The sequence below is a fragment of the Galeopterus variegatus genome, unplaced genomic scaffold, assembly GCF_000696425.1.
Source record: "Galeopterus variegatus unplaced genomic scaffold, G_variegatus-3.0.2 Scaffold1051, whole genome shotgun sequence".
Classification (NCBI taxonomy): domain Eukaryota; kingdom Metazoa; phylum Chordata; class Mammalia; order Dermoptera; family Cynocephalidae; genus Galeopterus; species Galeopterus variegatus.
The window spans coordinates 73129-89544 of record NW_007727162.1 but is presented as its reverse complement, the minus strand read 5'-3'; the positions used below and the strand labels follow the sequence as shown (position 1 = coordinate 89544).

The 16416-nt window shown below is 41.7% G+C and overlaps 1 protein-coding gene across 2 annotated transcripts in view; it reads right to left on the bottom strand.

Annotated features, from left to right (window-relative positions):
- Positions 1–16416, bottom strand: part of TGFBR2 (transforming growth factor, beta receptor II (70/80kDa)) — a 92872-nt gene that overhangs the window by 32510 nt on the left and 43946 nt on the right. For both annotated transcript variants that reach the window (XM_008574452.1, XM_008574451.1), the window contains one exon: positions 14172–14362. In XM_008574452.1, the coding sequence (XP_008572674.1) occupies positions 14172–14362 (191 nt within the window). The remainder of the gene's footprint in view (positions 1–14171; positions 14363–16416) is intronic.

Here is a 16416-nt window from a genome sequence, read left to right as displayed (position 1 = left end):
GTATGTGGGATCCGACCCCTCAGGCAGGAGCGCCGCCGCGCTTCCCAAGCGGCGCACTATCCAGTGCGCCACCGGGCCGGCCCTATTCCTGACTTTATAGTTATCATCTCCTTGAGTTTTTAAAAATGGTTTTATCATCCAAGTGTGCATCTGTCGTTTCTTGGTTCTAGACTGAATACACATGGCAGAATTTGTTTTTTGCAGAATTATTTTTAAAAACACTTCCTACAATGAAAACACCAATAGAATTCTTACAGAAAATGTTTAATCAGAATCTAGTCAAGTGGGAACCATCAGAGAAGTCCAGAAAGTGCCTCTATAAAATAAACGGCCTGGCCTGTTCAAAGTCAATGTCATGAAAAACAGAAAACACACAGAAGAGACAAAACAACCAAATTTAGTGTGTGGTCCTTGACTGGATTCTGAATTTAAACAACCACAACAACAGACCCATAGTTTTGGGGAAATCTGAATATGGACTGTAATGAATGTATTATCTTTTAATTCTATTTTTCCACGAACTTTTTGAAGTACCCTGGTATTTATATGTATATATGTGTGTATCTCTGTCTGAGTGTCTGTATACATACTCATATATATACACACACACAGAGCTAGAGAGAGAAAGGGGGGAGGGGGGGAAACCCAAGCCATGACACTATACATATACTTCATAACTATAGAGTCCAAAGATCCTGCCACAATTTTCTGCATCTTTAAAAATTTTGTTGGCATGTTGCAGAAAGAATATCTTGGCACTGTGTTATTCAAAGTGTGGTCCCCAGACCAGTTGCATCAGTATGACCTGGGAACTTACTAAAAATGCAGAATCTCAGCCCTGTCCTAAACTAGCTGAAACAGAATTTTCATTTAAAGGTTCCCTAGGTGATTCACTTACACATTAAAATTTCAGAAGTACTGCTTTAGCAAAAATAGAGTAAATTCCTTGGTGTGCTGCCATAGAGATGCTTCCCTCTTACAAAGAAACTTCTTAGTGGAATTGTCTGCAAAGCTCTGGTACAATTGTATTCAGTACTAACCAATGAGGAAATTGTCCATGAGAATTTTCTAGTCAATTAACTGGGGAGGAGTGTAGAATGAGATATGATTCACCATCCACCATCTCAAAAAAAGCCAACAAATTCAGGCAAACAATAAAAAATCATTTTAATTTAACAACAGAAAGACAGTAAACTCACTGGGCATGCAGGATTTAATTTAACTTCCAGCATATTGACCATACTGTTTGACATTCTGGGCAGACTTTGAGAATATTTTCCCCCAAATGATGAATGACATGTTCTTGCCAATCCATATGATAGTTTTATTCCAATTGCACATATTTTTTAACTAAGCCATTCCCCACCTCTCCTATCCCATTCCAGGCTTCTTTTTTATTATTTCCTCCTTAACAGAAGAGTTTTACATGTAGGCTAATCCAGTATGACAACCTCTTCTGGAATATTTCTGAGAGGTAGAGATAAGACCTCTGGCTGAAAAGTTAAAATAGAGGGACCTTACTCTTCTGTTATCATCCCATAAAAAAATCTAATGCTAATATTATCTAACTGCAGTCTAAACACTGAGATATTTTTTTAAAATTACTCTTTATATTGAGTCAAATGTAGCCTCCTGTACTATTTACTGGCCCTCATGCTGCTCCCATAAAAAAATCTAATGCTAATATTATCTAACTGCAGTCTAAACACTGAGATATTTTTTAAAAATTACTCTTTATATTGAGTCAAATGTAGCCTCCTGTACTATTTACTGGCCCTCATGCTGCTGTCCAAAGCAAAAGATGACAAAATGATTCCTTCTTCTATGGGATGAGAGCTCTTCAACTTCTGTTGGACATTTAGCCCATCTCCCTAAATTATTTCTTTTTCAGGCTGTACATCCCTGTTTCCTTCAATTACTTTTCAAAAGACGTATTTATCAGACTCTGAAGTCTAACATGTTTATCAGACCCTGAAATCTGCCTGCCCAACATATGGCACCCAATAAATGCCAGGTCATTTTTTTCTAGATATAAAGTGATCTATTCTCTAAAACCATTCTTGCTATACAAGATTCTTCATGATGTGTTTTGCTAGACCCAGCTACAATACATGGAATGTAATCTGTGTAGCAAAGATTACAGTGGAACTCTCACCTCATCTTCCAACGAGTGCAGTTGAAGACTATTGACGGTTTGTTATTTTGTTTTGATTTTTCAGCCAGATCATCCTGATTTCAGAATGACCTTAACTCACCTCTAAAACTCTGGGACTTTAACACATGAACAGATGCCAAGCCAGCGTTTTCATAAGTGCTCATCTGTAATCAATCGTTTGAACCTACATGTCTAATTTTACATCTACCTATGAAGTTTCAGAAAACTGGTCATTTCAGGCAATTAAAACCCTGATTCCGTCTTTGCTGTGTTAGGCATTCCTTCCACTGTGCTTTTTATTCTTCTTTTTCTCCCTTGGGATACAGATTCCTGCTGCTTCTGTTGCTGTGACTTTAGAAGGAAGGCAACCAACCTTAACAGGATTGCCCAGTAAAAATGATGACATGTCTATCTCTCCACAGACAAAGCCTAGGGCCTGATACATGTTCTCTGGAGCAAGATTTTTTTCATTTTCTTCTCCATGTTACAGTCTTCACATTACTAAGCTTGGGTTTTATTGTAATCCCCCACCTGCCCTGGTTCTTAGATTCTTTTTCTGGCTGCCTGTCTGGATTATATCTTATACTCTGTCTAGGGGCCCTTCACGTTCTCAGGAAACCTGAAAGCAGTGATACATTTCTTGTTATTTCAGTATCTTCTCCAACAGGGAAACTAGACCACTTTGGAAAGGTACATTAATTATTTACACTATTAGTACCTGTCAGTTCACTAAAATACATCTTCTCTTCTCTTCTGGCTTTCCATGTGAATCACAGTTTTACATAGTTCCTTCCTATCTGAGCATCTCCACCTCCTAGAACAATGCACACTGCCTCCATGGCCCCTGCCTTGAATTTGTCAAGGCAGAGGCACCCAAATCTTGCCATTCAACCTTCCAGCCACACTGTATGGTTTAAAATGTGCTTTCCCTTAATGCATAATTTAACCAGTTCTAAAACCTCAGATGCCTACTCCCAGTAAGGCACCTGGCCTCATTCTGAAGTAATTGCTTATAAATTGTAGAAAACACAATAATATCTCCTATTAAAGAATCCCATTATTCCTCAGAGATGGGTTAAGATAGGTGTTTGTTTTTCTCTTCCTCTAATCTCAGAAGGCTGAATTTCAGCTGCTTCCTGTGGTGGTTGTCATTCTCTAATTGTAATCGTTCCTTTCCAGGTTGTATGGGGAACATGATGAAAAATATATAAAGAATTGGCAGAATGAACTGTCTTGAGTCCAGGGGTTCCTAATGTTGGCTGCATATTGAAATATCATGGGGAATTAAAAAAATTCCTGATACCAGGCCCCAGACCAATTAAGTCAAAAACTGCAGGAGTAAGACCCAGTTAATGAATAGTTTTAAAAGCTCCTCAGGTATTTCCAGTGTGCAGCCAAGACTGAGGATGACTGTATTAGCCTGGTGGGAGAAATGGGTATTTTGAACAGGATGGGGCCCAGAAAATGGAAGGAATGGAAAGAATTTTAATGACTAAATTTTGGATCAATTGTTCTTGACACTGGAACCAACTATACCCCCTAATGAGGCAACAAAACGTCTATACATATATATTTTTTTAAAGTAGAAAAGCAAATATGAATTACATTAACATAAATTTTTTAAGGAGGCATAATTATTGATGGTAAAATTGATATTTTAAATAATTAGCAACATGCGGGAGTGATCCAAAAAGATTTTCCAAAAGCAAGTCAGCCAGATATCCAAATGGTGGTGAATATACCCCCTAGAGTTTAGCATGGGCAGAAATGAAAGTCAATTTCACAGTGGTTAGCTAGTTCCCTGAGGTTTTTTTTCTTCTGGTGAGACATTGGGACACTTGGAAAGAAGCAAAAAAAGTCTCAGTTGCTCCTCTTTGTCACCCATGGGTGTGGAGCTTACGGGACACACGGAGGTTCAGCGGGAGAGACCTGAGACTGCAGAGGAGCCACCAGAGCCCTGCTGCAGTGCCAGCTGCATGGGTCCAGTAGCTTTATTATCCCCTCACGTGCAGCAGAGAGAAATGGAGACAGTCTGTGTCCACACTGGATTCCACTGTGCCGTGATTCATAACATGATGAGGTCCTATGGTATAAATATTTGCAACCAGCAACCACATCTGGCCTCGGTGCATCTTTGTTTATTTTACTGCTTAGGGGGGAAAAAAAAAAAAAAACTACAAATGCAAGTTGCTTTGCCTTAAGTCACTTCGAACACATTCTAAGCTTCGCTTGACTGAGTCACAATGCCCTCTAGCACGCATAGTCTTTATTATTTTGCTGGCCAGACAAGGGCCATATGGATGGATTCAGAGTACACTTTCCAACCAGTCTGTTCACAACCCAAGTCTCCTTCAGCTCTGAGTCATCACTCCAAATAACTGATTTCTCTTCCCAGGAATGAGACTAGTGACTTTAATCCATAATTTTCTTCCTTCTAACAACTTTTCCAAACCATATTTACACACTTATTTTTTCCTTCTTCATTTATACCAGTAAGTAAATCTGGTTTGTCTTGTGAAACAAAAATGCACAGCTAGAGAGCAGCTATATTGAGTGAGTGCACAGTTCAAAGGCAGCACACACAGAATCCCCCAGAGCTGCCAAAGCACCATCTATCCCTCTCATTGCTTGCATGCAAGAACTAAGAGTTTCTCCAGGAAGCCAGCTCCCTGATGTCAGAGCTGAACACACAAAAAATGAGATCTGGGAAAAAGGGGCAGCATTTCTAAGTCTTCCCTTCTTCAGAAAGCAATGCAAGTCAATAAAGTGCTCGGGCATGTGATCAATACACAGAGTGGGTTTGCTGGATGGCGTGAGGCAATGTCATTCAGGTCACAATGGGTCCAGAGGGAACCAGCTGGCTGAGATGTTCTGCTAGCAAGTTAAACATAGACAGGAAACCGCATGTCTGATACTGTAAAAAAATCATTTGTCTTCCTGCCAGAGTTAGGCTTGCAAACCAAAGAGTCTGTTTTCACTTAAGAGAAATTCTACAACAATTAGAGAGAAGGAATGAAACTCTGTGGCTACCAGGAGTCCTCTTCTCCTCCTTTCTCTCAGCTTCTCAGGTTAGAGAGCATGCGTCATCCGGCTGGCTGCTGAAGCCTGCACATGGCTTGCAGGGCAGAAATGCTCACCTCTGGGTGACAGCACACATCGAACAGTCTGCTTCCCTATTTAACCACATAGGTTGAACTTTGAGTCAGACGTGGTTTCTAGAGTCCTGGTTTCTAACCAGCTAGACACTAGACATATTTGATGTGTTATAATCCCATTCTGTTCCAAAAGAAAGAAAAAGAAAGATCTCATGCAACCTACGAGTAGACATAGTGAAAGAGGATAAAGGAAAAGTCAAAATAGGAGCTAAAATTATGACAAATTGAATATAAATGTGGGAAAACTGAGTAAAAACAGGTAAGCAGGAGTGATATTAGTGTACAAAATGAGTGCATATATACTTGCTGGAAACATAACCCACGTCTGACTTAAGCTCTTCTGGTCGTTAGTGTTGAAGGGAGAAACACAAACAACAGGGCCATCTCCATCAGGGGTTGGCCTGAGACCTGTTATTGTAAATGAAGCTGTATTGGAACACAGCCACATCCAGTTGTTGACATACTTACTGTCTGTGACTGCTTCCACAGCTGAGCTGTGTAGATGCAACAGAGACTGTATCTCTTGCAAAGCTGAAAATGTTTATTTTCTGGCCCTTTATCAAAGAACTTTGCTGACCCCTGCTCTATATGCTTCAAAGTGTCCTTAACATCAGAAGCAAATAGGTCCTCATGAGGAGAACAATCTTTCTAAGGCAAAGATCTGGAAGAAATTTCTCCTGTCTTCCTCACAAAGACGATACAACACAATGAACGGCATCCACAATGCATTGTCCACAGTGGACACATTGCCTTGAGTCACAGGACTGCTTATGATGGCCAGCACCTAGATACAATTCCAGTGGAAGAATTTTTCAGAAGGAGAATACATGACATTGGTACAAAGCACTGCACTCATCCAGCTAGAGCTGAGCATCTCCACGCTTCCGACCCCTCATCCGTAAGATGGAGATACAAAAGGGGGTGGGAGGTGATATTGAATACTTGCTCTGTGCCAGGTACTAAGTTCTCTACATAAAGAAATTCATTTATCCTCACAATAATCCTATTTAAAGTACTCATTATTCCTACTTCCATAGATGGAGATACAAAAGGGGGTGGGAGGTGATATTGAATACTTGCTCTGTGCCAGGTACTAAATTCTCTACATAAAGAAATTCATTTATCCTCACAATAATCCTATTTAAAGTACTCATTATTCCTACTTCCATTTTTCAGAGGGGAAAACTGAAGTGAAGTATTTCACCCAAGGACAAACGCTTATAAACAGCTGCATTGGGATTTGAACCCAGATAATCTCACTGGTGAATCATGCTCTTAATTCCTACCTTTGTTATCTTTTCAAAAGATGAGCATCCTGGGTGACTATCATGTATAAACACCATTCCTCACAGACACAGGAATAGTGTAAGCCTGAGGTTGTACTTCTTGCAAGGACTTGCTGGGAGGTGAACAGGTGGCCTCTTATATACGTTGTGCAGCCTCCCGTAGGCACAAGACTGATAAAAAAGCACACACACACACACACACACACACACCTGTCACAGGAACGTGGAAGGGGGAGGGTATTCCTTGGAGAAGAGACAAGATTATCTGATTATCCTATTGTTTTCCTATGGACAAAAGGTGGGAAATCTGAGATCTTGGGAAATTCAAGCTACTCTCTGAAGACCCACTTTCTTGTCATTAAAATGAAAAGTTTGGATGAGCTAATTTCATAGGTTTCATTTCAGCATAAAAAAGTTATGATTCTATGAAACCAGAGGACACACCTGAAAGTAGGGAGCACAGGTGAGCACATCCACAGGAGGCTCTATCAGGACAGCGATCATCACTACTATTCTCTATGAGCTCCCAGCCTGGGCCATGGGCATGGTGCCACCTTGCTTTACACTTCAGTTAAGGAAGGGATTCACCCCCGGCTTTGCAACCAAACTGTTGAAAGTCCAGGAATTGAGTCCCATGCTAATTCCCTTTCCTACATGGCCCTGGTGCCTTTCATTTTCTAGAACACGTAGTTTAGCTCTAAGTTCACAGGAAGGTAGGCGGCCAGGGATCCAGTCATCTGGGAGCTGAAGAGGTCCGGAAGCACACCTCCCTTAATCATTCATGGGTCACCTTCTTGCTGTCCATGTACACAACTCCAGCAGATGATCACAACAAACAACTGATGGACAAACTGATTCAGGCCTTTTTAATGCCACACTATTACTCCTCTAGGGCTTCGCGGAACTATCAAATATTTCAGTAGCAAACCCAATTCACAACAACGTCTTGTAAAATGTCTCTTGAAAACGTCCTTAAATGTCTTCTTGTTTGGGGAAATATAAGGGGACAGTCCTACAGATAAACTAAAACAAATACAATAAACTAACATAAGTAGGATCATGGAAACAAAAGATGCAAATGTTGATGTAGATGTAAATGTATTTACTGAAAAGATATCTGATCTTCTCTACATCCAGATCTCCACAAGAACTTTTGTGGAATGTATAAAAATGAACTTTAATATCTCTGCTGAAAAAGACATACCACTGGTGAATTCTGTTACACTAACAGACTGATTCAAGTATATTTACCTCATTTCCAAATGACAGGGTTTAAGGCCAAATTTCTTCCTCTTGGGCCCATTAGCTCAGTGAGTTACTAGCATGAAGTTAACAAGACCCCCATCTCTGGTTCCATCCCATCCTGGGTGAGCTCACACCAGTGCTTCTCACAGTTCAGTGTGCAAACAAATCACTGAGGGCCTTGTTACAAGCAAATGCTGATGCAGTACGCCTAGGAGGGCCCGAGTGTGTGCACTTCTAACAAGCTCCCTGGAGTACCGCTGCAGCTGGTCTGCAGACACTGAGTAGCAAGGGTTTACACCATTCAGAAGTGGAATGTTCCTTGGCATAGGGTGTTCTCCTTAGCCAGGGGAGGAAGGATTAAGAAAGAAGGCACCTACTGCATGTAGCCACTGTGGTGGGCACTCCCCATGTCACCTCCTTGAATCCCCACAACAACCCATAGGTACCATTAGCAGTGTCACTTGATCAACAGTGGCACAGCCATTCAAAGAGAAGATCCCGTGGCCCAAAGCAAACCCTCCTCTGAAAAAAGAGGAGAGGAGGAATCCTTTTGGCAAGTACAGAACTGCAATTACCCTAATCACTGATCTGAAAGGCACTTGTGAATTGTTCCAGTTTTGTTGAGCTGCTTCCTGCTGTGATTCTGAGTCAAAACAGGAATAACGTGCCTAATTTGTAATATTATTCTATAATGTCAGGGATGTGGTGAGCTCTGATTAGAAATCCCGGACTAAACATGCTCCCCTTACCACTGTCAAGGTGTGTAGAGAAAAAGAGAAACTGGGTGAGGGCAGGGATTACAGCAAAGCAAGTCTCTCTAAAAATCGTGTGGTGTGCATGATACTCAGGTGTCTGAATGATCACATACCATGGTCAAAACTCAACTACAAAACCTCCATGCTGGAACAGACCAAAAGGCTCAACAGACCTGGCTTCCTGCCTTCAGATGAGCACAAGTCCCTAACCTTCCATAAAAGCCCAAATAACACTAGCAACTAACAGACAGTGACCGTGTATGCCGTGCCAGGCACTGTTGCAAGCACTTTACATGTATTGACCTATTCAGTCCTCACAACAACACCTCCCACCCCCTTTCATATCTCCATTTTATGGATGTGGGGTCTGAAGCATGGAGATGCTCAGTCACTGGTCCAGGTAGCAGAGCTAAGAAGCAGTAGAAAAGGCCTACAGTTCAAGAGACCTGCCCTGCTCCCCCCTCCTGACCATGATACTAAGCTCTTTCTTGCTTACCAAATATAGCAGAAATCTCCTTGCCCAGGGCTCTGCAAATTAAATGTCTTTACTGCACTTGGAAACCCTTTATGGGCCTACAGTTCAAGAGACCTGCCCTGCTCCCCCCTCCTGACCATGATACTAAGCTCTTTCTCGCTTACCAAATATAGCAGAAATCTCCTTGCCCAGGGCTCTGCAAATTAAATGTCTTTACTGCACTTGGAAACCCTTTATGAAATGAATAAAACTGAGTGGCTGTATTTGATTCCTAAAAGTTCAGTGACAGATCAATAGCCACATCATGTCCTTGCAAAGTGGTGATTCATCTGCAAGCACATGTGGCAGCTGTGTGCTCAGGATTCCTTCCTCTCCTCCATCCTATGCTGGCTTCAGTCCTGATGCCTGTCAGGTCTTGTTTGACTGACAGGTGTCACCAAGCCACCAATCACAACCAATCCACACACCCTCTCTTCTAATTAGAATTTTATGTTTTGGTGAGTACAGGGGTAGATTGTGACTTCCGCAGAATTTGACACAAAACCTGTGGCAAGAGGGAATCTTCAGAGACAGGGAGGGAGATGTGACAATTATCAGCTGTGCAGGGCAGGTCCCTGCCTTAGTTTAGTCATTCCTACACTCTCGCCTGCCCTTGGCCACTGCAGATAGGCATGGGGAATTGGCACAAGGCCCAGCTGGGGGATTTCAGGGGTAAGGGTAGGTACCTGGTTCGGAGAGAAAAACGAGGTCTCTTTAACTCGTTTGTCCTAGGACAATGGCTTTCAAACTCAAGAAAGCTAACAATTCCTTTCTACAATCCATATTTTCTACTAAAGTTCAGGATATGAGAGGTCTTTAAAAAGTTCACGGAAAGAATAAAGAAGGTAGAGAGCTGTCCCAATGCCTTCTCTCTCAGTTCTGCAGAGTAGCCTCTAATGCCCTTTGGAAAGCAGATTTCAAACCCTGTAATTTCTTGTTTCCCTTGAAAAAAGATCGTGCCAAGGGTCTGGAGACAGTAAGCTGGAGTCCTAGCACTGCCACTAACTAGCTGAGCAATGGTAGGCAAGTCCCTTAACTTCTGTCTTTCTTTTTTCCCTCCATCCACTGGAGGTAGTAATCTAATTATCATGCTGGGTTTTAAGAGGCTTATTTCAATGCGTTTTCAGTACATTTCTAGTGTATGCAGAATAAAAGCATTTCATCAAGGTGAAGAGGACCGCAGGCACATAAGCCATTACTACAAGCTACCCTCTAGGAGCTTGAAATGAGTGGAGCTGGGAAGGCTGGGGGCTTATATGGAGGCCCATCCTCCCACTACACTTAGCTGCTGGGCCTCACAAGCACTCACTGAGTGGCATACAGACAAGCAACATGGAGTGGCAGAGAAAATCGAGGCCACATGGTGCGGATTTAATACTTGTTCCTGTTTTTTTTTTTTTTTTTTGTAGACTGGGCTTGGATGTCTGTAGAAATAGAGGAACCCAGTAACATCTGGTCATCAGAGGCTGGGGTGCATTCTTCAGAGATGCCCCTTCTTCAGAAGATTGAGGTCATTCTCTTGGTTAAGTATTTTAATTGGAAATCACACAATACAGGAAGAAAAGAAACAAATTTTTTAAATGAGAATAAAAATCCCAGTGGTGACTACAAAAGGGCATGTGGAAACTTATTGTAAATCACAGAAATTTTAATTGTAGTTATACAGATGGGTACACTTGTCACAATTCAGCAAACTGCACTTTTTAAATGGGTGAATTTTGTTTTATGTAAATTATGTCAAAGAATCTGACTTTTAAAAAATCTCAATGATATGCTTTCCCAAATTCAGGATTTATCCATAATTCCATGCAGAAAAATATCTCTGCAAGAATGAATGGCCCCAGAAGGACAGGGAGATTATGGGACAAAACCAAGGGAAAACTTACTTTTTCCCTGTACCTTATTTTGTAGCATTAAAAATTTTTTATCATGTGCATATATTATCTGTTTAGAAAGACAGAGAAAGATATGGAGAAGTAAAGAGAGAGAGAGAAGGAAATAAGAACAGAGAAAGAAAAGAAGGAAAGAAGGAAAGAAGGAAGGAGGAAAACCTTCACAGGTTTTAGTGCCATACATAGCGCATTAAAAATCCTGGTTCTGATACTCACTAGATGTTTGATCCTGGACAAAGTATTAAATTTCTGTGAGCTTGGTGCTCTCATGCAAAAATGGGAATACTAACAGTGCCAGCCTCATGGGCAGTTATGACATGAAATGTGGTCACGGCAGAGAAGGAGCTGAGCACCTTGAATAGCAACAGCATGCTTCCTCTGAGTATCACCTATCACTGATAGTAGCACCAAAATAAAGATCTATTCTCAAAAAGAAAATTTTGTGGCTCGACTTTTTTTCCTTCCATGTTCAAGAAAAATGGAAGATGTAAGTAATTATCCCTTGTGTGGTTGCAGATCAGAAATCTGGCAAGGAGGACAGAGTACTGTACCGCTAATTCTACAGCGCAATGCACTCCATAGCTTTTGTGCTCCCCATTTTGTCTGACTTTGCAGTGGAGAAATAAAAATTACTTCAAGAATTTTCATTCTTCATTATAAAGAAGTGGTGGTAGCAATAAGAGAAGAGAAATGGAACCCAAAATGTTGCTTATAATACCTGATGTTTTGGGTGGGGGAAATATCCCACCACAGAGAAGAGAGATGCTTAAAAAGTAAACACTCCCCACCCACCCACACACCCACCCCTGTAGCATTTTAGAAGACTCAAATCACCCAGACATCTGAGTCATCAGCTGTGTGAGCTGTGTGGGGTTTCCTGAGTTGTACAGTGAGAAATTGCCTTTCTGCTGATTATCTCGCCTCATAAGGAAAGAAAGATTAGTCTGATAATGAATAAGAGGGAAAATATGAATGGAAGCCCATAATTATCACCTGAGTGATATACTGAAAACTGAAGTCATTACTATCTGAAGGGCTTACAGTAAAATATACATTTACCTTATAGGCCATTTATCAATTTTTGTCCTTTTGGATGAAATAAATTATTCTGTTGTAGATAAGCCAGTAAACGGAAGAAGAGAAAAATTTCATAGATGGTAGTAAACATGCCTGGATATTCTACTATTAGAGATTCATTCATTTGGCTTAGCCTGGGCCTGTTTTTAAAAGACGAACTAATTGGGTAAAGCTGACATGTTAATCCAGGATATGGGGTGTTACCATGCTTTAGTGTAATCTATTTACAGCTTCCCTCCTAACTGAAATCACATAAGGAAAACGAAAGAAATAGAGTGTTTATAGGATTAGAAAACAGGAAGGAGGAGTGATTCTGCAAAGCATTGTGCTGATAAGATGTGCAGGCCTACCTTCAGTGCATTGAGAAGCTGGCATAGGTGGAGAACTGACAGGAAGAGAGGGAGACTGGCAGTATCTGAAGGACACAGACAGAGAAAGAGTTGGAGCTGCAGTGCGGCTCAGCACCAAACACAAAACATGAGAACACATCACTTCCCACAGTTGGGACACTCACAGAAGCAGGGATAGTGTGTAGACACAGAACTTGGGTCCCCAAAGAACTTTTTTATTAAATCAGACCTATTTTGGACTAATCTCACTTTTCCCCACTCTGAATTTACATCCCTAGAAACAAGGGAGTATTATTTACACCATCAGACCGGCAAAATGAAAAGACTCATTATCTCCAGTGTTGGAGAGGGTACATAGAAATCCATATGCTCAGATATCTTTCCTGGGAGGAAAATATAGTCGTTAACCAAATTTGAAATGTGCATAACTTCTAATCCAGAAATTTCATTTCTAGAAATCTGTCTTGTAAAAATATTAACACAAATGTACAAGATATTTTTACAAAGATATTCAATGTAGCATTAAGTGGAAAACTGGAAACACCTAAATAATCCACTAACAGGGAAACAGTTAGATCAGTCATGGAAGATAATACATATTATGGAATTCTACACAACAGTGAAAAGATGTGCAGTGAATATATATGTACTATCTTGTTTAGAAAGACATGTAAAAGTGGTTGGGTGAAAAAAATGTTGCAAGATAGTATTTATATTATGATCAAATATTTGCACTGATAGATGGATGAGTAGGTAAGATAAATGGATGGGTGGATGGATAGAAGGATGGACAGACAGATGAATGGATGAAGAGGGAAGAGAGGTAGCACAGGACAGAATGGGAAGAGAGAGGAAGGAGAAACAGATAATATAAATGAATGATAAAGACACGTGTGTACATCTAACAAATTGTCAATGTAGACTATCTGCTGAGTTGGGAGTGAGGGGGTGAGGGAAACATACTTTCATTTTTAACTTTCACACGCTGTTGGATTGTTTGAATTTTTGATAAAGAACATGTACTACTTTCATAATTAAAACCCAGTGAACAGTTTTTAAATTGAGGGAATAGTGTATGCCCTCCTTTTAAGTTGAGTGAACACTAAACTTCAAAGATGGAAGCAAAATCTAATCTAGTTTTCCCCTGGCTCTGTGGGTAAACACTGGTTCATTATTTTCCCCTGGTTTCCAGTTCTTCGCTCAGAGGGGACTAATGTTGAGTACCTCATGGAGAAATCCTAGGAACATGTACACAAAACCACTTGAGTTAATTCAAAGAAAGTCCCCCTCTGGGATCAAACAGCCCTCTCTAAATCTCTAGATCAGTGCTTCTCAAGTTTGAGCTGCAGCAGAATCACCTGGAGGCCTTGTTAAAACACAGAGGGTTTGGTCCCACTCCCAGTGCTTCTGACTGAGTAGTCTGGGGTGGGGACTGAGAATCTGCATTTCTAATAAGTTCCCAGGTGATGCTGAGTTTGCTGCTTCAGGGACTGCACTTGGAGGACCACTGCTCTGGGTGAAAGAAACTATTTGTCAAAGAAAACTATAGTGAACCAGATTTGACAAGGAGAAGAACCTACCCTCCTCCTGCCGAGCAGCTCTTCCTACCAGGTGAATGGGTTCCTAATCCACTCCCCCGCACCAGCCTCCGGAAGATGTATTCTACAAGACTGCAGACCAAGGATGCAAGAAATCGACATAGAGAATGCCAGGCCTCCCACCCTCAAGAGAGGAAAACTCACCTTCTGAGAAGATGATGATGTCATTGCACTCATCAGTGCTACAGGAGCACATAAAGAAAGTCTCGCCAAACCCCTTTTTTTCCTTCATAATACACTTTGGAGAAGCAGCATCTTCCAGAATAAATCCATGGTAGGGGAGCTTGGGGTCGTGGCAAACCGTCTCTAGTGTTATGTTTTCATCATTCTTTCTCCTGGGGGCAGAGGTTCATTGAGGAAGGAGGGGAAAGAGAGAGAGAGAATGAATATGGTCTCTGAACAGAAAGGCAATCTGGACGGCATTTCCTTCATGAAGCTGTACCTGACAATGGCATCTGGTTCCTATTCGCCAACATCGGCGGGCTGTGCTATAGTGTCCTGTGCTTTTTCTACTCATTTCTGTTTTTCCTTTGCTTACTTTCAGAGCCTGCTTATGATTATAAACATGATGGCTTTCCTTGAGGGCTGTCCTGCCTGAGAACTTTACACGTTAAGTCTTAATTAAATCATTAAAGGGGAGGGCATGGGAGAACAGAAGGTCCTAGGCATTCAGGATAATTTTAACCCTTCCACCCTGAAGGCCCTGCAAGGGGATTATAAACATGATGGCTTTCCTTGAGGGCTGTCCTGCCTGAGAACTTTACACGTTAAGTCCTAATTAAATCATTAAAGGGGAGGGCATGGGAGAACAGAAGGTCCTAGGCATTCAGGATAATTTTAACCCTTCCACCCTGAAGGCCCTGCAAGGCCCCCATCACATGCTTAGTTTGTTTGGCAGATCAGGCTCCTGTCTAGCTAACCTGTTCTCAAAGAGCATGCCTGGGGAAGTAGTCATAGTTCCTCTTTCTTGTTTGCTGGGTTCCAGGGTACTGTGTGTCGGGGTGAGGGGTGCATATTCCATGTCAGCTGAGAAAACAGGAAGAAACACCCCAAATAAAGAACATCCCAAATAAATAATTTCCCAAATTATAGAAAGGAATGGTAGAGAGAAAAAAAAATGGGAAAGAATGGGAACGAATTGCAGGTGTTCTTCACTTACAGTTCAGTGAAATATTTCACACTGTCATAAACTAATTCCTTCTGCATTTAGTATCCCTTCCCAGCACACATCTGGAGACTAATTCAGCTAACAGCTTAGGGAATCTCTCACATGGCATTTTCCTTGGACCCTAGGAAATGCTCATATGGCTCTAAATGTACATTACATTTAAAAATGACACGATTGATGCCCATATTATAATTGCAAAAGCCAAAATAAAATTCTGGTATTCTTGGAAAAGGTATCACCTCTCTACCCACTCCCCCTGTGTTGCCCTCATGAACATGCCATCTTGGATGACTCTGTTGGACACCAAGGCTAGTCTGACCTTTCTCCCATCTCTGCCCTTTTCAGATGAAAATACCTGTTGTCTTGAATGGCATACTTCGAACCTAGAGAGGGAGTCTGGGGAAGGGCTAATCTGGCCTTCAGTGACAGGTCCAGGCAGTTTTGCTAGCATAATCTTCCATGAGAAGGAATCTGAGTGCATGTGAACAAGAGCACACATGGCCAACACACATGTGCGCACCCCCCTCCCCCATACACACAAGCTCATTGCTCACAGCAAGGAAAATGGATGGTGGGCAGAAAGCAAGAAGCAGCTGAGATTCACTTTCACCTGGACAAGAGGTGGGGACATACCCATGAGGGAATGGGCAACTGGCTAGCATAGTACCACCTTCCTAGAGCTCAATTCAGGGACACTATGGACAATATGTCAACAGGGAATAAGAGTGGGTGAGGACAGCCCAACCAGGAATGGTGTTATGATTCATGAGATCCACGTAGCCTGGAGTTGACTCCAGTAGAAGCACAAATGCCATTTGTGAAAGGACTAAAGGGTTCTTGAAAACTCCAGAAGGCACAAGAGGAGTAAGCTCTTGCTAAGTAGGTTTCTACCATTACAGGAAGAGCTACAACCAGAATCCTTACTCTAAGTGGCAATGAGAGTGCTAAATGAAACTAAATGAAAGTTGACATGACCATACAACAAATAATGTGTGTGTGTTTAAAAATACACCCACCCTCACCCCAAAGCTACTGGGCAGTCTTTGCAACAGCTGTGGCCACGGAACAAGAGCACCTTCCTCCCCAGAGCTGTGTGTGTGTATGTGTGTGTGTGTGTGTGTGTGTGTGTGGCGCCACGGAACAAGAGCACCTTCCTCCCCAGAGCTGTGTGTGTGTGTGTGTGTGTGTGTGTGTGTGTGTGTGTGTGTGTGTGTGTGTGTG